General features: G+C 41.1%; 1 protein-coding gene across 1 annotated transcript in view; it reads right to left on the bottom strand.

Annotated features, from left to right (window-relative positions):
- Nucleotides 1-2122: 2122 nt before the first annotated feature.
- cdh13 (cadherin 13, H-cadherin (heart)) overlaps nucleotides 2123-24267 on the bottom strand; it is a 1035536-nt gene continuing 1013391 nt past the window's right edge. Inside the window, exons 13-14 of the mRNA XM_059651748.1 lie at nucleotides 7192-7407; nucleotides 2123-3024 (exon numbers count right to left, since the gene is read on the bottom strand). Of these exons, the coding sequence (XP_059507731.1) occupies nucleotides 3017-3024; nucleotides 7192-7407 (224 nt within the window). The 3' untranslated portion in view covers nucleotides 2123-3016. The remainder of the gene's footprint in view (nucleotides 3025-7191; nucleotides 7408-24267) is intronic.

Below are 24267 nucleotides of genomic sequence, written 5' to 3'. Positions count from 1 at the left end.
GATAGCCCTAATTTCCACAAATCACAAATAAACAAGCCCTTAACTCTACTTACCCAAGATGCAAACACAGTATTGTCAGAAAGTCTGATGCCACCTTTATGCAGATGCAATTATTTGTTATATTTTCTGTGGTAACTACATTTATTAACTTACTGTTGTTCCTTCAGTTTCCAAATTATACTGTTACGTTACATGTTCAGGTTGTTACATTATTTGTTTTGCATGTTGATTTCAATTTTGTACCAATCTCATAGGATTTGAGGGTCATAAATGTATTTATATCTGTTTTGTTCTGAGGTACATGGAGTTTAGTGGCAATTTAACACTCTGCAGGGTAGCTTTTGTGACAGTGTGAAATGACTGATGGCAAGTCAACGGTCCATGCTTTATCTCTCCTCATTGTATTTCCACTAACAAGAATGGAAATAAAAATCAGGAGAGCTGTAAAACAGGTTCTCATTTCATAATGTTAAACAAGGTCAAAATCACCTTTCAGTCTTCCCACACTGCAAGGATACTAAAGAGCTATAGTCCCAGTACTGACTGCATTTCATTGGTGATTAAAACAGTGGAACTTGCCAACTTAAATTTACCAAAAGAAGAAGAATTTTATGCTCATTTTCAATCCAGCAGAAAATTAAATTAAACTCTGTTCATTGATGATCTTGATGGCTGTCAATAACAAATATCTTCTAATACTGATTCATAGACCATATTCAAAATTTCATCTCTTAATACTGAAGTTGATGTCTTAGTTTAATTGTTGTAATTATTCTCCACTCTAATGTTTGATATTATTTAAATTGCTAATTGGCTCACAACATTAGTAATTATCCTGAAGACTGGGACTCATGAGTTAATTTCTGTAGAAAACCATATAATATCGAAAATCAGAACAATAAGGACAAAAGAAAGATAGTTTGTCACTAAGGAGACTTTAAAAACAATTTAAATAAGTTGGACATGCTCCATCTTTCAGAAGACATTGAATTACCAGAACAAAAGCAGGGTTACACATGATTGTAAATCAGGAAGTCCAATTGGAAAGGAAAATTGTTCATTGTTGAACACCAAAACAGAGTCACAACTTGTGGTATGCAAAGGCTTGTCTCAGGCCGAGACAGACAGTTCTGTAAGCCATCCCTGGGTCTATTTTAGTCTTTTTTTCCCCCTCCTACTGAGACTGCTTTATAAAAGACTCAGGTGATGAGTTCTACTTGGGCAGGCCAAAAGGAACTCACACTCAATTAGCTTCACAACGTGGTTAATTAATTATTCCTCCCTGGCCTTCTGGTGGTTACCACACACATAGATTTCATTTAAATGTAGTAAATATAATATAAGGCTGTTTCTTAGCCCAAAATAGTAAATGGATTGCCTTTAATAAAGATTTAACTATTTCTTGATGTAAAATGTGGAATAACTGATGGAAGAAGAGATGTGCTCATCTATAGGCAATTTAACTATAACTTTCCATGTCTCTAAAAGCTCTTCCTTTCTTTGGACCATGCAAATTGAAAAGGGAGCTTTTAAAACTATTTGTTTTTAGTTACACTTCCAGCAGTAGTTTGTTTTTTTTTACTTAAGTTCACAAGAGAGTTGCATTACAGCTGTAACTTTCATGTGAGGTATGGCTATTGGGCAGACTTGTGGTGAAGTAACGGTGGCAAACATTTTGTAGGCCTGTGAGCTGGATTTGGTGGACAGTATGCAAATTAACAATGTGAATGTAACAGGCCATTGATAGGTAACATCTTTACGACATAGACAGGGAAAAGGCATGGGAGGCTATTGGGCATGTTGCAGTGTGTTGCAGATTTCATGCAGATTTCCAAAATATTGTCTGAAAAATAGTTACTATAACAGCAAGACTAACAACCAATGATCCTCTAAGAGAACCCTGCAGTCCTTCTGCTTGTGTTCATGTGATGTCAAATTGAAGGAATAGGCAGATGGTCATAATTTTCCTTATTGAGCATTGATATAACCTGTTGGTGTCATTACTCAAAATGTAAAGCTCAAAGATATTTAATGTGAAAATTTCTGTATTGTGATTTCCATCTGGACTATATCACAAGCCTCATAGTGACACAGAACCAAACCGGTTTACGACAGCACTTTTAATTTGTATCAAAAATCCAAATCACAAATTAGCATGCAACATTGCAACTATTCTGACAAAACTGCCCACAACACTTTTCTCAGCAGAACCTATGTTTATGTCATCTGGATACTTAGCTCTCATTAGTATTGAGTTATTTGAGAATAAAGCACACTGTCCTTTGCTCTCCCTTTTCTTGGCATTTAAGATCATTAATTTGAAGCTGTGCAAACGTTTGATTAAACAAGGTTAGTGATGGCAGAGGCTCATAATCTGAACACAATATGTGGTACTGTCCTGCATGTGGCAGTGTAGAGGTTACTGAATCTAATTCTGCCTAAAAATACCGCTTGAAAAGAAAAAATAAAGGGAAACAAAAGCATGTACAGCAATATTTACCACTTACACACAATCTATGTTTAACTTCCTTGACACACAGATAGAACAATTTGTCTTAAAACTTCCTTGACACACAGAAAACAATTTGCCTTACAAGAATCAACAGCATGTCTTACTTAGCTTCCAAACAGTGTCTCCTGTAGAAAATGTTTTGCTTTGACAAAATATCCTTCTTTTCAATGCCATTACAATTAAAATATTCTGGAGCAGAGCATTGGGTTAATTGTGTATTCTGTCCTCAAGTCCTCTGCATAGTTGTTCAGTCTAACTTCAAAGTAAAGCAACGTAACACTTGCTCATAGAGGTGGAACCCATTAGTGGAAGCTAGTAAGGTCAGAGGCTGTCACTGACCGTAGCACAGTTTGATAGACTAGTGAAGGTACAAATTAAAGCGTGCTTGGAGCAAGGAGGTCTAGAACTTGAGCAACTGTAAATCCTGTAAACTCTTCGGATTTGGCTTTTTTTTTCCTCTTGTTGCCACAGCAACTCAGTAGGCAGCACTAACATCAGCACTTGTTACAGGCCTGGGAAAAAGATAAATTATTGGTTATTAATGTGTTTGCCATCATACAACCACAAAGCGAATGAACTCCCTCACATCATATTGTTCATGTGTGAATTATGTTTTATAATGTCTTATTACCATAATGGTATATATTATATATAAATGTTGTATGCATACATACACACACATACATATATGTAAATACATTTTACATAAACATGCATGTGAATGTTCTAAATATATTCTAGTTTTCCTTTGGATCATTGATGGCACATTTAACTTTTGTCTGTTCCAACCTCCAGTATCATAGTGGGACTTACAAGCAGCAAAGGTGAATATAGCTTCTCAATGCATTTATTTATTATAAGTGCACTTAGCAGTAAGTTTGCCTTTTGAAAACAGTGGTCATAGAAGCAGATAATTTCTAATCAATAGCCACTAATTCCACACAAACAGCTAAACTGCATATCTCAGCTCGAAAGTACCAATCTATTGCCCGTCCTGGTCCTTACAATAAAGTCAATAAATGTGGAGCTGGAAAAGCACAGCAGATCAGATAGCATCCGAGGAGCAGGAAAGTCAACATTTTTGGCCGAACCCTTTCATGAGTCCTGAAGGAGGATTTTGGCCCAAAACATTGGCTACCCCGCTCCTCAGACGCTGTCTGACTTGTTATGTTTTACCTGCTCCACATTTATTGATCCTAGCTTCCAGCATCTGCAGTCTTTGCTGTCTCCTGGTTCTTACATTATATAGGTCCAACAGAAACATTCCTTTTGGACACATTTGCGAAATAAATGTGAATTAAAGTACAAAAGAAAACTACCACAGTTTGCTTCTTACCTTGGAGGTGAAAATATGAAGCAAAGAAAACGTGAAGGGTTAACTAATTAAGCTTAGCCATCGTAAATTAATGACAACACAGACAATTCTAAGCTAAACATCATGTAAATGTATCAATAAATACATTTTGAGATCATCACCACAGGAACCATGGTATAATGTGATGCTGATCCACTGGATGCCTTGGGTAGATTCACTGCCACTATTCCTTTTTCTTAACATCAGTCTAAGTTACTGACACCAATTGAGGAAGGATGTCCAAACAAAGTCTTAGGCAGAAGACAGGCTCACTCTTGATAAAAAGAATCAGTTCTTATATACTACTTAATAACTAATACATTTCATCAGAATTCCAAAGTAGTTTTTTTGAGGCTGTCAGGCTCGAGGCATGAGTATTATGGATTAATGCTACTGAAGCAATTTGGTCCGTTACTTAAGGCAAATGAACAACTATATGTCTTGTTAATTCCTCCCAAGAATTGTCTGTTGTTCCCTGATAGATGGAGCTCATCTTGTGAATCAACTGACCATTTCAGGTACCAACTATCCATGAGAACAATATTCCATGTACTGAAGATAATAATTTATATTTATACTGCATCTTTAACTTGATGCAGTATTGCTATGTCTTTCATGGGAGGAATGTAAAACAAAATGACCAAGTCCCATGAAGGTATCAGTGATAATGGGAACTGCAGATGCTGGAGAATCCAAGATAACAAAGTGTGAAGCTGGATGAACACAGCAGGCCAAGCAGCATCTCAGAAGCACAAAAGCTGATGTTTTGGGCCTAGACCCTTCATCAGAGAGGGTCTAGGCCCAAAACATCAGCTTTTGTGCTCCTGAGACGCTGCTTGGCTTGCCGTGTTCATCCAGCTTCACACTTTGTTATGTCCCATGAAGGTACATTCATTTCTGTGGCAAAATCTTAAACCAGTAGGTTGTGCAAAATGTCTTTAAGAAGGAAAGCGTGCAGGGGAAGCAGAGAGGTAGGGAAGATATTCCAGACCTTGGAGGCTTGACAACTGAAGCCATGGTGACCAATTGTAGAGTTGTTACAATTGGAAATGCTCAAGAGATGAAATTTAGAGGGGTGCAGATATCTTCAAGGGTTCGAAGGGTGGAAAAGTTTACAGGCATAGGGAGCGGCATGGTCCTGATGAGGTTTGAAAGCAAAGATGAGAATTTTAAAGTCAAGGTATTATTTGACCAGGAGCCAATGTTCAGAGAGGTGCTAATTTGCAGCAAGTAGGCAACCGTAGAGCAATAGGGCTCTAATAACCTCAAGTCAAAGTACTTCACAGGAGTACTATATATACAAGAATCAATGCCATATCACATCAATGATATCAGGGCATGATCCAGAAGTCATGGACTTAAAGAGAGTATAAGAGAAAGAAACAGGTAGAAAGGCAAAGAAATTTAGGGAGGCTATATACTACAGATTAGAGTTAATCTGATTAATAACTATAATTTTAAAAAAACTGACCAGACAATGTTTAAAAGAACAAATTGGCTTAATATCGAAATGTAACATAAAGATTTAACAGTTAATTTCATGATAGAATAAAGACATAGGATCTTAGATTTAATAAAAAGGTATATGTAAAGTGTGCACAAGTTCACGTTTAATTTGTTGTTTAATTTTCAGTTTTAGATTTTATAGTGGCTTGTACCAATATATATCAGGCAACAGATGAAATCTTAACCTACTTCAGGTAATTTCAAATGGTATGTGCACATAAAGTAAAACAGTAAAAATCAAACTGCAATAAGGGAATTACATTATGAGCACTGAAATACATCTGGATGAACGTGACATCTATAAATGAAGGTCAGATCTAACGTGTTTGTTCAACTTTTTCTCAGATTTGACAAAATGAAAGATCTTTCACATGTCGATTTTGTGCTGATATCAGCTTAAGACAGCAGACACTACAAATAGCTCTAATGCCTTAGGCAAGATTAGGAATGAAAAAGTCAACTAAGGTTCCTGTTTCTGAATGCAAAGCAACAATCTCTGTGTAAGTGGCCAATAGTACACCAATGATCAGAGGCGGAGGTAAGGGAGACAGACAGGCGGTTGGAGGTAAACCAGCTCACGAAGGCCATTCATTGGGTGACTTGCAGGTTCCATAATAAAGAAATGAATTAACGTTGATCAAAAAAAAATTGGGTTCACGAAGGATAGCCAAAGTGGATTTTAAAAAGAGTGGTAATGTCTGGTGAATTTATTTCAAATCTTTAGTGACATAAATGGAGTGCATCAATGAAACTTATGAAGCTGGTGTTTTGCATAACAAATTTTAAAAGGCATTGATTTATACAAGATGATAGGAACAGGATAGCCTAATCAGCCCCTTCAATCTGTTTTGCCATTAAATTCAGTTAGATGGTATAGCGGAGACTATGTCGATAAAATTAAGGCATATATTATTAAAGTACATATGGAAGCACATGGGAGCAATTTGGTAAAAGGACTTGTGGCCGATGTATAGTTGAGTTAGATCAACATGCCGTCTGATGAGTGTTCTTAAAAAGAGCGGTCAAGATCAATACCAGTAGAAACTGTGCTGACTCACAGTGCCAGGGACCTGGGATCAATTCCACTCTCAGGCGTTTGCCTGTGAGGAGATTGCACTTTGTCCGGGCGCTCTAGTTTTCTCCCACAGTCCAAATATGTGCAGGTTAGGGGGGGTCAGCTTTGGTTCCTGCAGGATTATGGGGATAGGGTAGTGGCGTGGTTCTGTATGGGATACTCCGAGGGTTGGTGTAGACTTGATGGGACGAATGGCCTCTTCCAGACTGTAGGGATTCCATGAATGCAGGCATGGGAGGGGTAAGAACTTCTTGTAACATGCATGCTATGCTAAAGACCAGACGTAATTGCTATTTTGCCCTCCCTAACCACCTACCATTCCCCCCTGTTGTTGATTTCCTACTCCCCGCCGCGTCACTGCTTCCTCCATCTTCTGACTAGTGCTGCGACACCTCCAAGAAACTATTTTGAAACTCGCTGTTGATAAAATGGCAGCCTGAAATTGAACTGTCCTTTGCTATCAAGGTAATGTCCTGCAGGTGTGTGCAGCTTGCTGGTTCATAAATGAAGAATCATGGCTCAATATTGACTGGGCCATAATCCTACCCTTCCCTGCACATGGACCATTCTTGGGAGGCAAATTCAGTAGACAGTCAACCTCGAGGCACTTCCTTCAAATTATCTCTGGAAATCAGTTAAAATATCTCCACTTAAGAGTCCCCTTATTTTGGGTAAAGTTTACATTGGTTCAATAGGGAATGAATTATTTAGCTGCTGACAGTGTCATGCAAATTATCAACTCACAGATCAACGTGATGATAGAGGCCAGGAGGAGCATGATGCTGATGTGGAGAGAGTTGGCGGAGCTGCAGTCCATTTTGTTCTTCTTGCAGGAGCAGACTTGCACTAGAACATCTGTACTGTTAGTCAGTGGGGGATTTCCCCCATCTGTCACTACAATTGGCAAAATGTAGTTTGCTCTTTTCAGTGTCTGCAGGAGTCTGAGTTGAGCATGGGTACCTAAAAGAACACATCAAAAATATGAATTTTATTCTCAATATATAACTGTCATTTTTCCATCAAGATAAGAGCAATCAACATGAGTAAATGAATCACGTTTAATCGAAGGAATGGGTGACAGAGCCAACTGTGCATTTTATCATATTGACCACATTCAGGATGACCACTAATTTGCTGATGCTAAAGATACATAGTTAGCTCAATTTTGGGATCACAAATTACAAAAGAAATTGATTTTTCAAGTATCTGCTGAAGTCAAAAATCTGAAAATCATTTTATTGCATCTAATGAGTCATTTGTAAAAATAAAATTTTAAATATTCTATAAAATTAATTCCTGTTGTCTATAAACTCAAGTCATCCTGACTCAATAGATTTTAAAGACACTACAAACATAGCTGGAGTTGATACAGTACACTTACTAAAGAGAAAATATTCCTGAAAATTCTACAGTCTTTAGCAAAGTAGTCTTTCTTTAAGTGAGATAATAAGAACTGCTGATGTTAGAGTCAGAGATAACACAGTGTGGAGCTGGAGGAACACAGCAGGCAGGCAAGTTGACGTTTCAGGTCAGAAGCCTTCTACAGAAACAGGGGAGGGGGAAGGGAGCTCTGAAATAAATAGAGAGAGGAGGGGCGGGGCTGGGAAAGGTAGGTGGGATGGTGATAGGTGAGTGCAGGCAGGCAGTGGTGGGGATCAGTCAGTGAGCTGGGAGGAGTGGATAAATGGGACAGAAGATGGACAGGTTGTGTCAGGTCAAGGACGCGGGGATGAGAGGGAGGGTTGGTCATGGGATGAGGTTGGGGGTGGGGAAATTTTGAAACTGGTAAAGTCCACATTGAGAGCATTGGGTTATAGGTTCCCAAGATAGAATATGAGGTGCTGCTCCTCCAGTTTCCAGGTGCCATCATTGTGACACTGGAGGAGGCCCAGGATGGCCATGTCATCCAGGGAGTGGGAGAGGGAGTTGAAATGGTTCATGACAGGAAGGTGTTGTTTGTTGTGAACAGAGCACAGACATCTACAATATAGTCTCCAGGCTTCTGCTTGGTCTCACTGATGTAGAGGAGGTCATATGGGGAGCAGCGGATGCAGTAGACCACATTAGTGAATGTGCAGGTGACCATCTATCCGATATGCAAGATTTTTTTTGGTTCCTTAGATAGAGGGGGGAGGTGTAGCACTTCCTGTTTGTGGGAAAAGGTGCTGGGAGTGGTGGGGCCAGTGGGGAGTGTGGAGTGGATGAGGAAGTCGCGGAGAGAGTGCTCTCTACAGAAGGCAGATAAGGGCAGGGAGAGAAATGTATCTTTGGTTGTGGGGTCAGATTTCAGGTGGCAGAAGTGGCGGACAATAATATGTTGAATACAGAGGTTAGTGTGGTGATACATGAAGACAAGGGGGATTCTGTCCTGGTTTTTTTGTTGTGGGGAAGGAATGTGAGGGCAGACATGCGGTCAAGAGCATTTTCAACCACTGAAGTGGGGGGAGGGGGAAGAGTTGAAGTCCCTGAAATAAGAGGACATCTGGGACATTTGGGAGCGGAATGCCCCATTTTGGGAGCAGACGTAGCAGAGGCAGAGAAATTGGGAGCAGGGGATCATATTCTTGCAGGAAGGTGGGAGAGAGGGCATGTATTCTAGGTAGCTGTGGGAGTTGGAAGGCTTGAAATAGATATCGGTTTCGAGCGGTCACGAGAGATGGAGACAGAGTTGTCCAGGAAGTAGACAGAAGTATCAGATACCATCAGATGCCATTTGGCCTGCTTTCCTTAAGTGATCTAATTTCCCCACCTATTAGAATTAAAAACTTATATGTAAATAAGCTGTGATCTTGCAATAAGCCAGACAGAAATGTATGTCACTGATGTTGCTTCATCAAGGAATACAGGGGACATGATAGGATATTATGTAGATGAATTAATTGAAAGTGGGAGAATTTCTCTCAAAGTGTTTTGCTGAGTGAGAGTTTTGGCACCCAAACAGCCATGACTCACACTGACTTTTTCCACACAATCTTCTAATCTTCATTTTGTTAATTAAACATCTAGGCTCTTTAGCACCTTTACCATGCAATCACAAGGCAGGAAAAGCAGAAGAGCTCATCACTGCCAGTATCTTTCAGCATTCATGCCACTAGTACCATATGTAAAGCCCTTCTGCACACAGGTCAGATGTTGCAAATCAGGAACTAGCTCTCGCACTGTTATTGTGCATTGTTATACTGGCCCTCACACTGCTTTTCTATATTGTTATCCAAGACAGCACAGCCCAGGAAGAGAAGATAGCAGCTCAGGTCAATGCTGTGATTCAAGTTAAATGGAATGCACAGAGGTGGAGGAAAAGGTTAATGATCTCTCTGCTCTACAATGGTAAATGCCTTCTGCTCTCGGCTACCTCACATTCGCAGGTCACCACCTTTACTGTTGCACACACTTTCACCAATGCTGACAGGCAATACTGTTAACTATTGCATGCCTTTTGTCTACTCAATGATTCTCACCCCCCTCATCCTCCAAACTAGGAACCTTTCCTTATTCCTTGCAATTCCTGCAGGCACCTGACGACTTCTCCGCTCTTGCATCTCCACTAACTGCTTTCCATCCACTTCCATCACATGCAGTCTCTACCTTTGTCTCAGTGCAGAAAACATTAGCCACATCCTAGACTGAAGTCTCCACAACAGCCAGTATTCTCTGGGCTTGTTGTACTTGGCATAGAACTGACCATGGTCCACAGTCTGCAAGGACACAGATCCCTAGGCTTTAGCAGAACCCAAAGTCTGACTGGTTGTGGCCAAACCCCAGACTGGAATCTGTTGAGGCCTTTCATTCAGTGTGACAGAAGCCCCTGACTGACCATAATCCCCATGACCCAATGAAGGGCCAAACCACTTTGACTTTCAGATACAGCCATCTGACTGAAGCACATGCAGTGAGTTGGTTGAAGAAGCTGCTGGCACATGTTGTAGGTGTGACATTGATGTAATACGGTGACATACAACAACACATACATCCCCTTGACCCCTCAACGTTGCTCATCACGCTAAGCCTGCTTGCCTCTCTGCACACAAAATCAATGCATGCCACAGAGGCTACCAATGCCCAAGTAAGTGCAAGATGACTGGGCACTAAGAAATGAAGGTAAGATCCTTAAACTCCATCCTATGTAGATACAGCAGATGCACGTACTCTAGCATGAAAAGCAGCCAGACAAGTCACAGCTCCAACATGAAGTACTGAAGAGCTGAAATGGTGAGTGTTGGTCTGAGCACAAGCACAGTGATGTGATGAGACTGGTGGCTTGCTGACACCAACTTGCGTGGTTGAATGGTGGAGAGGATAGTGGCCATGGAAGTATGGAGGAATGTGAAGGAGTAGGCACTGCTGAATGATGGCCTGGACAGGCCTTTGGCAAGGTGCAGCCACCAGCAATGTGTGCTGACTTCCATTTCAGGATTGGCATGGTCTGGTTTAAACGGGGAAGGAGGATATGTGAAATAGTGTAGAAATAAGAGGAATTGGATTATCAACAACAGGTAAATACCAGCCCTCTCAAAACACAAGATTTGTAAGATTCTGCAGTCACTGTATATAGCTTCAGGGGAAAATCACAACATTTCTTTTGATGTTAGGATTCTGAATTTTTTTCAATCACACTGTTTTCCCAGCTTTCATGCCATTGGCCACACCACACCAGGGAAAGAAAAATTCCGCCGATTATCTTTTTTCCTCTGGCTTACAAGCTTGAAAGTAGGAGAACTCTATTAGAACTGTCTCAAACACTGCAGTAAAATAATCTTAAATCTAAACACTAATTGGCATTAACTTTGGCAGTCTCATTGAAACAACGCATAAAGAAAGAAATTCTCAGTGCTAAAGCACAGAACCGTTCAGATGCTAAAGACAAGGCATACTGAACGGTATATTTTATCAAATTGTTAATTCTTTTAAGGAATTTGTTAGCCAGTCTATTGATGAATTCTGCTATTATTGGGCAGAGTGAAAGGAATATTTACAGAGCTATCCTTAGCGTAAAATAATTGTTTCACAGCACCTGGTGGTGAGTGAAGAAACCAAATGTAGAGCCAAAAATGAAATTTGAAAGTGTGAAGAAATCATACTCAACGAGGTTGTTTTTAAGAAATTTCTTAAATGGGAAAAGGGAAGTGGAGAAATTGAAGGACTTTGTGATGAAATTCCAAGACAGGGTCAAACATACTTAATTTGATTTAATAGATAATATCATCTACATCAGCATAGCCTTTTGAAAGGGAAATTTGGTTCAACAAATCTACCAATCAGTTCTTTGAGGATTTAAATAACTGGTGCCTCTGGTATGTTTGGATTTTTAAAAGGCCTAACAAAATTCCATACAAAAGGATGTTGTACAAATAGGATTCGTGCGTTGGGGGCAACGTTTAAAGGCAGCATGGGCTAAGGGACTGCTAACAATCTGGGAATACACTGCTCATTTTTAAGTAGTTGCTAGTGGGGTGTGGCAGAAACAGTATTGCTATCTGACTTATTTACAATCTAAGTTAATTAATTGGATGAATCAAACTGATACTATATATCCATATTTGCAAATAACACAAAAGTCATTTTACTGGTGGTGGTTAATGGTTTAAAAAAGTTGAGTGATTTGGTGGTGGGCAAGCCATTCAGTTGAATGCAAGAGCATTTCTGGATTTAGAAGAAATAAAAAAGCAGGAATACTCAGTTCCATTAGTGAGAGGTGGGCAACACAAGGGAAACACTGGTTTATTTCCCCCTCTAACTCCATTTTAATTTAGTGCCCTATCGTTTTCCATACTCCCCTCACCCCTTCTACTTTTGATAATGTGAATTGCCCGCAATGTGCTTTGCATGAAAATTTCTTTTAAAAAAAGACATGGTAATTTGGTGGTAGGAAAGCTGTTTGGTTGTGTGTAATAACACTCCTGGATATAATAACACAAAAAAAGCAAAGGGCCTTGTGGCATAGTGGTATTGTCCCTACCTCTGGTCTACAGGGGCATGGTTGCAAGCCCGACTTGCTGCCAACGTGTGTAATATAAAGCAGATTTAAAATACAACAATTGTGGGTAAGTAAGCTGTGAAAAATCAACAAAGTGTAAGACTAATCAGATTATCACGGGTTTTGGACAGTATTGGTAACTGATTGTGGGTTTAATGGAGGTGGGCAGCATGAAATGTGGCACTCCAGCCTTCCCATTAATATCATCATGGAGGGCCAAGCCTGTTCAATGCTGCTATCCCACCTCTGTCCTCAGCAGTTATGCTGAGTTAGGGAGCTCACTTTTTTAAAATGTGCTTGACCCTCTTAAAGCGCTGCTACACTAAATAATGTTGCCACCATTAAAACCCTGAAAATGAAACACTAGTGCGAAGTGAGGATTCCACAGTAACAAGAGATACATGGTCATGTAAAAGGAGACAGGGGACCCTTAAGAATTGTGCTCAGAAGAAATTTGGAGAAGGGGGTAAGACAGGTCAATTCCCAGTGTCTGGATTGAGGGCCACAAATAACAATGCCCCAAGGGGTCACACAATCTCATGTGGCTGGTCAAGGCCAAATTTTTAACAGCCATCTCCCACTCACTAGTTCACCAACCTCTGCTTAATGTACAAGAACCCGTTCAGTCACCCAGGAACACTTCCCGGCATTCAACTCTTAATGCTAACATCCAGAAACGCCTTCAGGCTCATACACTTAGCAAAGCCACAAGTCACAGACCCATATTTTTCTGCCTCCGTACACCTCCATCTCACCAGCTATTTCAGAAACCTAACCCAAATACAGCATTCCACAATCATTAATCTTGTGGGATTCACTTACATGAGTGATAGATGCTGGCCTGGCCAGTGACACCACATGCCCTCAAATGGATAAAAGAAAGCACAATGGAATGGGTTGAGTGGAAGCAATTGGGGACAAGGTCATTTGCATCTCTGAGGGCCTATGGAGGGACTGGACAACATTAATGATATTGTATTTGACAGTTTGTAACATTAAAAACATTGGAAATGAAGAAAGCTCAAGCAATGTACGTATTCCAGAACTACTAGAAGATTGATATTGGGCAAAGCTGAATGATTCCCAAAGATAGATTTGAATGGCTTCAAAATGAGAAGTGTAACATCATCATTATTTAGTTGAGCATCATCTTCAAGGAGTAAAGACTATATGATCAGAATACATTATATTACTGGGAACAAAATATAAAATAGTAAAATAGGTAAAGGTATTGTCCTCAGTAGAAAAACGATACTCAAAATAGATCAGAATGCAAACATCTGAAGAAGGGTTCTTGAAATAAATTGGTTTTCTGCTTTGAAAACTCTTTGCCTGCATCTTAAACAATTTGGGGGAGACTGGGGCCGTTTCCTTGGGTTAGAAAGATGCTGGTATTGATTTATTTTCTTGGAGAGAGCACCAGTTATATGTAAAGTGGTTAAAAAGTAATCATGAAACATGAGATGCTTTATATGACCACTTAGGTGGAAAAGCTGAAGAATGCATCAAAGTTATTGAACATGAATCTGGATTACATTTTTTTTTGTACTTTAATTCACATTCTTCAGGTTTTTCTTTTACACCCAGAGTGCTCTTACACACAACTGAACTTTTTTTTCCTCCCCAATTTAGTCACCAATTTAGTGGGATGTTTTTTATCTATTATCCACCACCAGTAAAACACCCCTGTTTTTCAATTCATTACTTTACGTAGAAAACCTATTAAAAGCAGCGCACACCACCAAAAGGTGTGGGAGAATTTTTAGTATTTAGCTTTGGTTGTTTCACTTAAGGTACCTTTTCCAATTCACAGCTTGAGAAAATTGGTACAGATTGGACATCAGTGAACAAAATAGTTACTCTAAATGAGCCACATTTGACACTGAGGGCTTCCTCATGCGGTCGTCAGAGCAATCAAAGCCAGTGATCTATAGATCCAGAATGCGTGTAGCTCTTTAAGGCGGTCACTCTAACTGCCCGATTCTTTTGAAATATTGTCCACACTTGGATGGCTCTAAAGAAGAAACACAAAGTGCCTGGCAGTATGCTTGGGCCAATCTTCTACTGCGTAGACTTGACAGAGCTTGATCTTATTCTCCCACCCGCTGGATAGAAACTAGGCAGTGATGACCAACATGAAAGCTAGAGTGGATGCACGGCGACTCCAGCTCACTGCTTGTTCCTTCAGGCCTCCACCATGAATACCAAGCACCAAAATCTCAGGGCATGTCCACGATCAGCAATCTACCTACAGTCTCGTCCAAGGGCACTAGTATCAAACAGGTACCAGCCTCACTGCACCCTCAGTGATTTTCTCTCACCTTGAACTTTAACTATTTGTGAATGTGCTTCATTGATTGCCTTTTTTTGTTGATGTAAATGTCGGTGGGGGGGGGCAGTGGGAGGGGGCAGGGAACAACAAGATATCAGTAATTGTGCAGCATTTACAATCTCCTCACAGCATTTGCATTACATTACTTGTGTTGCATTCATTGGAACTAGGTCCTGCGTCAAATGTACATGCATAGGCATTCCACAGCCCTATTTATCAGAGTCCTCCATATGCCACTTTATAGAGGCATACACTAAACTATCAAAGGCTTTATAACAATGGTTACAGGTAGACAAGAGGTAGTCTCTGAAATCACAGCTGATGAGTCCCTTATGCTGGCCAAATGCAGATACAACAGCCCATTTATTCACTTGGGCTATTGTGGAAGTCAGATTTCGACAAGTGGATTGGTCTGTGGAAACCTTGCAGTAAACTCCAGACAGTGCATGTTGCATAACTGTTACAGACTACGTTCTGCACAACTGGAACAGGAAACGAGGCAGCACAGTGGCTCAGCGGTTTGCACTGCTGCCTCACAGCACCAGCGATCTGGGCTTGATTCCGGCCTCACGTGACTGTCTGTGTGGAGTTTGCACATCCTCCCAGTGTCTGTGTGAGTTTCCTTCAGGTGCTCCGGTTTCCTCCCACAGTCCAAAGATATGCAGGTTAGGTCGATTGGCCATGCTAAATTGTTCATAGCGTCCAAGGATGTGCAGGCTTGGTGGATTAGCAGTGAGGAACAGGGTTACAGGGTAGGGGTTTGGGTCTGGGTGGGATGCTCTTTGCAGGCTTGGTGTAAGCTCAATGGGCTGAACGGTCTACTTTCACACTGTAGGATTCTATGATTCTTTGAAATAGGAGATGTAATGTATGCAGAAGAGCAATAGCCTTCTAAAGGAGGAATAAGAAGACATTTAGCAGGAAGAACGTCACCTTCCTCAAGATAACCATGCAGTATCATGTTGCAATAAACCAGAGAGTCATCACTGACACCCAGTTGGTGTTTGGGTTTGGCGATTGTTGTTGGCTGTATGTTTGTTGTGCCTCGAAAAGCAAGCAGTCCCTGTTCATTCCCTGAAGCAATTTCTATTTGTTTTTTCCTTCAGTTTTGTCTTTGTTGAATAAAACAAAGGTTCTCAACTGTTTAATGACTTTTCACTATTTAATGCTTCCACATTGATCATTGAGAAGCTGTTACGGTTTTAAGATGGAATGACATTAGGCACGGATAATCTGTTTGGCTGGGTCCCAAAACTGCAATAGAGTTAGAAATGTGCATGTATTTGCAACGAAGTGTCAGCTGTGCCGTGCACATGTTCTTTATGTTCCACTTGGACAATGTGTATGATGAAGCCCACCACTTGACTGGTAGGAGTGCTTGTTCAGCTATCCTGGCGTGGAGCTAGAGTTTCAAGGTATTCTTAAGCTTTCCACCCGACCTAGACTTAGCATTTTTGTGGATTAGTATTACCCCAAGATTTCACGACACAATGTTTTACTGAGTTTATTTTCATACGAGCATCAGGGGAACAATAATCTGATACATTTCATTGGACCAATGGCCTAAATAAAACTACACTTCATAGTGACTGTACTGGTCAGAAAAGAAAAACAATCTCTTGAACAAATACTGCCTTGAGTGCATTTTGAAAAATCTCTTCAGGTCCCAGAGGCAAAAAGAAATAAACATACTCTTTATCGCCATGTATATCATGACAAATATCTTACATTATGTATTAAATGCAGTTTAACAACTTTTGTTTAGTTTCTGTGATTAGGTTTGACTGTCATTCACTGCCAAGACTTATGGCGTGCCCAAAAAAGTTGACTCACCAGTGTTGTGGTCTATGTAGGTAGTACGTACAATGAGGTAGTCACACTGCAGGTAGGAAGGGAATTGGTAACTGCCAGACAGAGTAAATACCCTAAAACCATAACCAGAATTAGGCCATTTGGCCCATCAAGTCTGCTGTGATATTCATTCATGGTTGATATGTTTCTCAACTCCATTCTACCACCTTCTCCATGTAACCTTTGGTCCCCTTACTAAACAAGAATCCCCATCTCTATTATTAAAGACACTAAATGATTTGGGCTCCGTGGTCTTCTGCGGAATGTGTTCCATAGATTCATCAATTTCTGGCGAAAGAAATTCTTTCTCATCTCAGTTCCAAAGAGTCATCCTTACACTCTAAGGCTATGCGCTCAAGTTCTGGTCTTTCCCACTTGAGGAAACATTTCCACATGCACTCCATCCAGGACTTGTGGGATTCTACATGTTACAATCAGAATCCCCTTTATCCTTCTAAACTCCATTGAGTACAATTCCAGAGTCCTCAATCACTCTTCACATGATAAGCCCTTCATCCCCAAGATCATTCTTGTAAATCTTCTCTGGGCCCTCTCCAAGGCCAGCATATCGTTCCTTAGAAATGGGGCCCAAAATTGCTCTCAATTGTTCCAAATACATTCTGACCGGAGCCTTTTCCAACCTCACTAGTACATCTCTGCTCTTGTAATTTGGACATCTTGAAATGAATGCTAACGTTGCAATTCTTTTCTGAACTGCCAACTGAACCCTCATGTTACGTTAAAAGAATCCTGAACCAAGACTCCTAAATTCCGTTGTGCTTCAGATGTCTGAAGCCTTTCCCCACTTAGTAAGCAATCCACACCTCTAATCTGCCTGTCAAAGTCACTCTTTCCCTCTATATATTCCATCTGCCACTTCTTAGCCCTCTCTCCCAGCCTGTCCAAGTCCTTCTGTAGCCTCCCTGCTCCATCAACATAATCTGACTCTCCATCTATCTTTGTGTCACTGTGAAACTTAGGAACAATGCCCTCAGTTCCTCAATCCAGATCATTTACGTATCACATGAATTAGTTGTGGTCTCAACATTGACTCCTGTGAAACTCTACTAGTCACTGACTGCCATCCTAGAGCAGCTTTATCCACACACTCTGCCTTCTGCCAGTCAGCCAATCCCTTATCCAGCCAAGCCTAATTCTGGTTATGGTTTTAGGGTATTTACTCTGTCTGTCAGCCAGCTAATCCTTTTTCAAGCCCAGTATCTCACCCCCTAACACCATGGGCTCTTAACTTATTCAGCAGTCTCCTGCGCGGCACCTTGTCAAAGGCCTTCTGGAAATTCAAATAGTTATCATCCACCGTCTTTCCTTTGTCTGATTTGCTCGTATCTCCTCAAATAATTCTAACAAATTTGTCAGGCATGGCTTCCCCTGGAAAAAGCCATGCTGACTCATACCATGCACTTCCAAGTATACCACAGTCTCATCCTTAACAATGAACTCTAAATTCTTAACAACTGAGATCAGGCTGACCAAGTTTCCTGTCTTCTGCTTCCATCCCTTCTTAAATAGGAGTGTTACATTAGTTATTTTTCAGTCCTCTGGGACCCTCCCTGACTCCAGTGAGTCCTGAAAGTTCACCTTATTCATTGTTAGACCTTCCAGCTTCCCCAGCACATTCTCCTTAGTGATGGCCACTAGACTCACCTCTGCCCCCAACTCCTTAAATTCTGGTATGTTACTGGTGTCTTCCACCATGAAGACTGATGCAAAGTACCTATCAGCTCCTCTGCCATTTCTTTGTTCCCCATTACTACATTTCTAGCCTGATTTTCCAGCAATCTGATATCCACTTTTGCCTCGCTCTTGCTTTTTACAGATCTAAAAAAAACTTGCAACCTTCTTTTGTATTTCAAGTGAGCTTATTTGCATATGTCATCTTCTCCCCCAGCGCTTTACACCTCGGATTACCTTCCCAGTTATCCACTTTTGGTTTGTAAATGCTTCCCATCCTCCACCTTCCCACTAACCTACACCACATTGCGTTCTTTCTCTTTCACTTTTTTTGCTGTCCCTTACTTTCCTTGTTCCACATGCTTGCTTCATCCTCCACTTCGTAGCGTCTCTTCTTCTTTAGGATGAATTTCTACTGCACCTCTGGAATTGACCCCAGAAATTCCTGCTGCTGTTGTTCCACTGCCTTCCCTCCTATGCTCCTTTTCCAATGAACTCAGGCCAACTCCTCCCTCATTTCTTTGTAATTACCTTGACTCAAGTGTAATATCATTACCTCCGAGTCCAACACCTCTCTCTCAAAACACAGGGTCTATTCTATTATACGGTGGGCACTGCCCTCCAGAGCCTCCTCACCTTAAGCTACCTGATCAAGTCTGCCGCATTACACATCACCAAATCCAGAACTGCCTGTCATTATGGAAAGGTACCAGGATGGTTTAGAAGTTCAGTCTCTAAACTGGAAGTGTGCTGGTTTCATTATCATGTGACAGGATCTGGCACTCATAAGCTTGTGCGGTGGTGCAGCAGTAGTGTCCCTACTTCTGAGCCAGGAGGCCCAGGTTCATGTCCCGCCTTTTGCAGAGTTGTTATAATTTCTGAATAGGTTGATAAAAACTTTCTGGCAAATCCAGATCCCTGAGCCAGGAGACCGAGTTTCAAGTCCCACCTGCTCCAGAGGTGAATCATAATACCTCTGAATTGGTCAGTTTAAAGTTTTCTGGCAAACAGACTGGAGCAGCTCCTTGCTGGCATATCCACTTTTCAAAAGTGGGAACCTTTTAAAAGTAATACAATAAGAACTCAGGGCCAGCAAGAGAGTGAAAGGCAGGGGCAGTGAGGCCATGGAACACTGGATGTCAAGGGGTATCAAGAATTTAGCAAAGGAAGAGAGGAATTATATGTTAGGTACAGCACATTAAAACCAGGGAAGGCCCTTCAAAAGTATAGAAAGTACAGGGGAGGTGGTTTAAAAAAGCAAATTAAGACGGCAAAGAGCGGTTGTAAAATATCTTCGGCCGATATAATTAAGGAGAACCCTAAGGCTTTTGAAAGTACATTAAGTGTAAGGAAGATCCTCCAGGGCAAGAATGGGGCCTACTAGAGCCTAAAGGGAAAACCTATGTGTGCAGCCGATGGATGTAGCTGAGGTCTTAAATGAATGCTACTTCTCATCTGTATTTGAGGAGGAGAAAGACATTGTAGTCAGGGTTTTCAGCTTGGATGATGAGGTTATTGAACATGCTAAGATTAATAAGGAGGAGGTATTGAATGTTTTGGTGGGCACAAAGGTGCATAAATCCCCAGGACCTCATGAGATGTATCAGGCTGCTATGGCAGGCATGGGAGAAGATTGCTGGGGCCCTGGTGGAGAAACGTAATACATTGTTGGCCGCAGATGACTGGAGGACAGCTAATGTGGCTCCTTTGTTCAAGAAAGGCATCAGTTTAGGCCAGATAATGACAGGTAGTCAATCTAATGTCAGTAGTAAAGAAATCATTGGAAGAAAATCTGAAGGACAGGATTAATTAACACTTGGAAAGGCAGAGATTGATCAGGGATAGTAAGAATGGATTTGATTGAGGTAGATACTGACTAATTTAATTGAGTTGTTTTGAAAAACTAAACATATTGGAAGCTAGTGCATTTGATGTGATTTGCCTGGACTTCAGTAAAGCTGTTGACAAGGTTCCTATGGAAGGCTGGTCCACAAGGTAAGGACTGATGGGATCCAAGACAAATTGACAAACTGGATCCACAGTTGGCTGACAAACAGAAGGCAAAGGGTGATGTTGGGGGACTGTTTTTGTAATTGAAAGCCTTTGACTAGTGGTGTACCACAGGGATCGGTGCTGGGACCCCTGTTGTTTGTTCTATACACTGGATATGAATATAGAAGTTATAATTAATCATTTGCAAATTACATGAAAATTGGTGGCATTGGATTGTCTCAGGCTACATTCAGATGATCAACTGGTAAAGTGAGCAGAGTATTTGCGGATGGAATTTAATCCCGATGAATGAGAGTTGACTAGTTTTGGGAGGCCTAATAAAGGAAGGTTATACACAATGAATAGTAGGTTCCCAGGGAATACTAAGGAAAAAATGGATCTTGGCATATAAGTCCATAGATCCTTGAAGGTGTCATTTCTGATATACAGGGTGGTGAAGAAGGTATATGAGATGTTTGCCTTCATTAGGTGCAGCATAGAATATGGGAGCAAGGAAGTCTTGTTGCAACTTTATAAAACATTGGTTAAGTCACAGACAGTATTCTATGCACAGTTCCGGTTGCCACACAATCAGAAGGACACAACTGCACTGCAGAGAGTGCAGAGGATATTCACCAGGATGTTGCCTGTAGTTTGGTGTTTGATAGTCAGTATAGACACATTGGGCCAAAAGGGTCTGTTTCTATTTTGTATGGCTCGATAAAGACAGGAGGACGAGTGGGTTGGGGTAGATTTGTTTACTTCATTAAAAGTCATGACACCATACAGGTAACAGTTATTATTTAAGAAACTGATGCATAAATTGCAGCTATTAGACATTACTTTTGGACAAAAGAAAACATCAGAAAAAAGCAGCCCAACAATGGTTAACAAAATAAATTCAGGATGGCATGGGATTCAAAGAGGACTGATATAAAGTTGCTGGGAAAATTTCCAAACCTCAAAATGGGAACAGATTGGATGTCAGAAAAGACCAATAAAAAAATTGATTGCGAGGAAAAGTAAAGTCTGAAAGTAAATTTTCAAGCTACAACAAAGTGAATTTGGAGCTTTTGTAAGTATACATGAAGAAAAAAATTTGTGAGGACAAATGGTGGCCCCTTACAATCCGAAACTGGAGAATTAATAATGTAGAACGAGGAAATATAGAGCAATTAAACACCTACTTTAGTCCTGTCATCACAGAAGGCGACAATTATTTTGCAGAAATTCGAAGGAAGCAAAAGTGTTTTAAGGAGGGAGCAAGTGAATGAAGATAGAACATAGAACATTACAGCACAGTACAGGCCCTTCGGCCCTCGCTGTTGTGCCGACCTGTCATACCGATCTGAAGCCCATCTAACCTACACTATTCCATGTACGTCCATATGCTTGTCCAATGATGACTTAAATGTACTTAAAGTTGGCGAATCTACTACCGTTGCAGGCAAAGTGCTCCATTCCCTTACTACTCTCTGTCCTATATCTTTCACCCCTCAATTTAAAGCAATGCCCTCTTGTGCTCGCCGTCACCATCCTAGGAAAAAGGCTCTCCCTATCCACCCTATCTAACCCTCTGATTATATGTCTCAATTCAGTCACCTCTCAACCTTCTTCTCTCCAACAAAAACAGCCTCAAGTCCCTCAGCCTTTCCTCGTAAGACCTTCCCTCCATACCAGGCAACATCCTAGTAAATCTCCTCTGCACCCTTTCCAAAGCTTCCACATCCTTCTTATAATGCGGTGACCAGAACTGTACGCAATAGTATTTGTTAAAAAAAAGTTGCACAAAAAGTTGCACTAGAGGTATTAATGGAACTGAAAGCTAATAAAATCCCAAGTATGAGATTATGGTGCAAATTCAAGGCATATGGGATTGATAGTATTTTACTAGCATGGATTGAAAATTGGTTAGCAGACAGGAATCCCAAGAGTTTGGGTGACGGAATCAAATGTAGTATTTCCAAGTTTTTTGATGACACAAATCTAGGCAAGAGTATGTACAGTGAGGAGGACAATTGAGATTTCAGAGCAATTTAGACAAGTTCAGGGATGGAAGTGCAACATAACATGAATATTGTTACGTTATCCACTTTGGTAGGAAAAACAGAATGGCAGAGCATTATCTAAATGGTGAGAGATTGGGAAATGTTAATGTACAAAAGGACACAGGTTCTTGTATAACACAGTCATTAAAGATAAACTGTAGGTAATGGCAAACAGTTAGGAAGGCAAATGGTATGCCAGCCTTCATTGCAAATGGGTTAGAGTACAGGGGCAAGGGAGCCATATTGCAGCTATCAGGGTCCTTGGTGAGACCACATCTGAAGACCTGGATTATTCTGTACAGTTTTGGTCTTCTTACCAAAGAAAAGACACACTCGCCATGAAGGGAGCATAGCTCAGACTAATTTTTGAGATGGCAGGTTTGTCATATGGGGAGAGATTGGGTCAGCTGGGCCACTATGCAATGAGGTTTAGAAAAATGAGACACAATCTCATTGAAACATTTAAAATTCTGACAGGGTTGGACAGACTTGATGCAAGGATGACATTCTTTCCTCGCCTGGGACATCCAGAACACAGCATCACGCACTCAGGATATACATTGAGACACGGCATATGGAAATAACTGTTTAATCAGAGGGTGGCAAATCTGTGGAATTCTTTATCACAGAAATCTGTAAAGAACATAGAACACAGAACATTACAGCACAGTACTGGCCCTTCGGCCCTCGATGTTGTGCCCACCTGACATACCGATCTGAAGCCCATCTAACCTACACTATTCCTTGTACGTCCATATGCTTGTCCAATGATGACTTAAATGTACTTAAAGTTGGCGAATCTACTACCATTGCAGGCAAAGCGTTCCATTCCCTTACTACTCTCTGAGTAAAGAAACTACTTCTGACATCTGTCCTATATCTTTCACCCCTCAATTTAAAGCTATGCCCCCTCATGCTTGCCGTCACCATCCTAGGAAAAAGGCTCTCCCTATCCACCCTACCTAACCCTCTGATTATTTTATATGTCTCAATTAAGTCACCTCTCAACCTTCTTCTCTCTAACGAAAACAGCCTCAAGTCCCTCAACCTTTCCTCGTAAGACCTTCCCTCCATACCAGGCAACATCCTAGTAAATCTCCTCTGCACCCTTTCCAAAGCTTCCACATTCTTCTTATAATGCAGTGACCACAACTGTACGCAATACTCCAAGTGCGGCCGCACCAGAGTTTTATACAGCTTCACCATAACCTCTTGGTTCCGGAACTCGATTAATTAAAACTAAAACACTGTATGCCTTCTCAACAGCCCTGTCAACCTGGGTGGCAACTTGCAAGGATCTGTGTACATGGACACCGAGATCTCTCTGCTCATCTACACTACCAAGAATCTTACCATTAGCCCAGTACTTTGCCTTCCGGATACTCCTACCAAAGTGCATCACCTCACACTTGTCCGCATTAAACTCCATTTGCCACCTCTCAGCCCAGCTCTGCAGCTTATCTATGTCTCTCTGCAACGTACAGCATCCTTCGCCGCTATCCACAACTCCACCGACCTTAGTGTCGTCTGCAAATTTACTAACCCATCTTTCTACGCCCTCATCCAGGTCATTTATAAAAATGACAAACAGCAGTGGACCCAACACCGACCCTTGCGGTACACCACTAGTAACTGGTCTCCAGGATGAACATTTCCCATCAACTACCACCCTCTGCCTACTTTCAGCAAGCCAATTTCCGATCCAAACTGCTATATCTCCCACAATCACATTCCTCCGCATTTTGTACAATAGCCTACTGTGTGGAACCTTATCGAACGCCTTGCTGAAATCCATATACACCACATCAACCGGTTTACTCTCATCTACCTGTTTGGTCACCTTCTCAAAGAACTCAATAAGGTTTGTGAGGCACGACCTTCCCTTCACAAAACCGTGCTGACTATCCCTAATCAATTTATTCTTTTCTAGA

This window comes from Stegostoma tigrinum, chromosome 16, assembly GCF_030684315.1.
Source record: "Stegostoma tigrinum isolate sSteTig4 chromosome 16, sSteTig4.hap1, whole genome shotgun sequence".
Taxonomy (NCBI): Eukaryota; Metazoa; Chordata; class Chondrichthyes; order Orectolobiformes; family Stegostomatidae; genus Stegostoma; species Stegostoma tigrinum.
The sequence above is the reverse complement of the archived record's forward strand: the minus strand, read 5'-3'. Positions and strand labels throughout refer to the sequence as shown.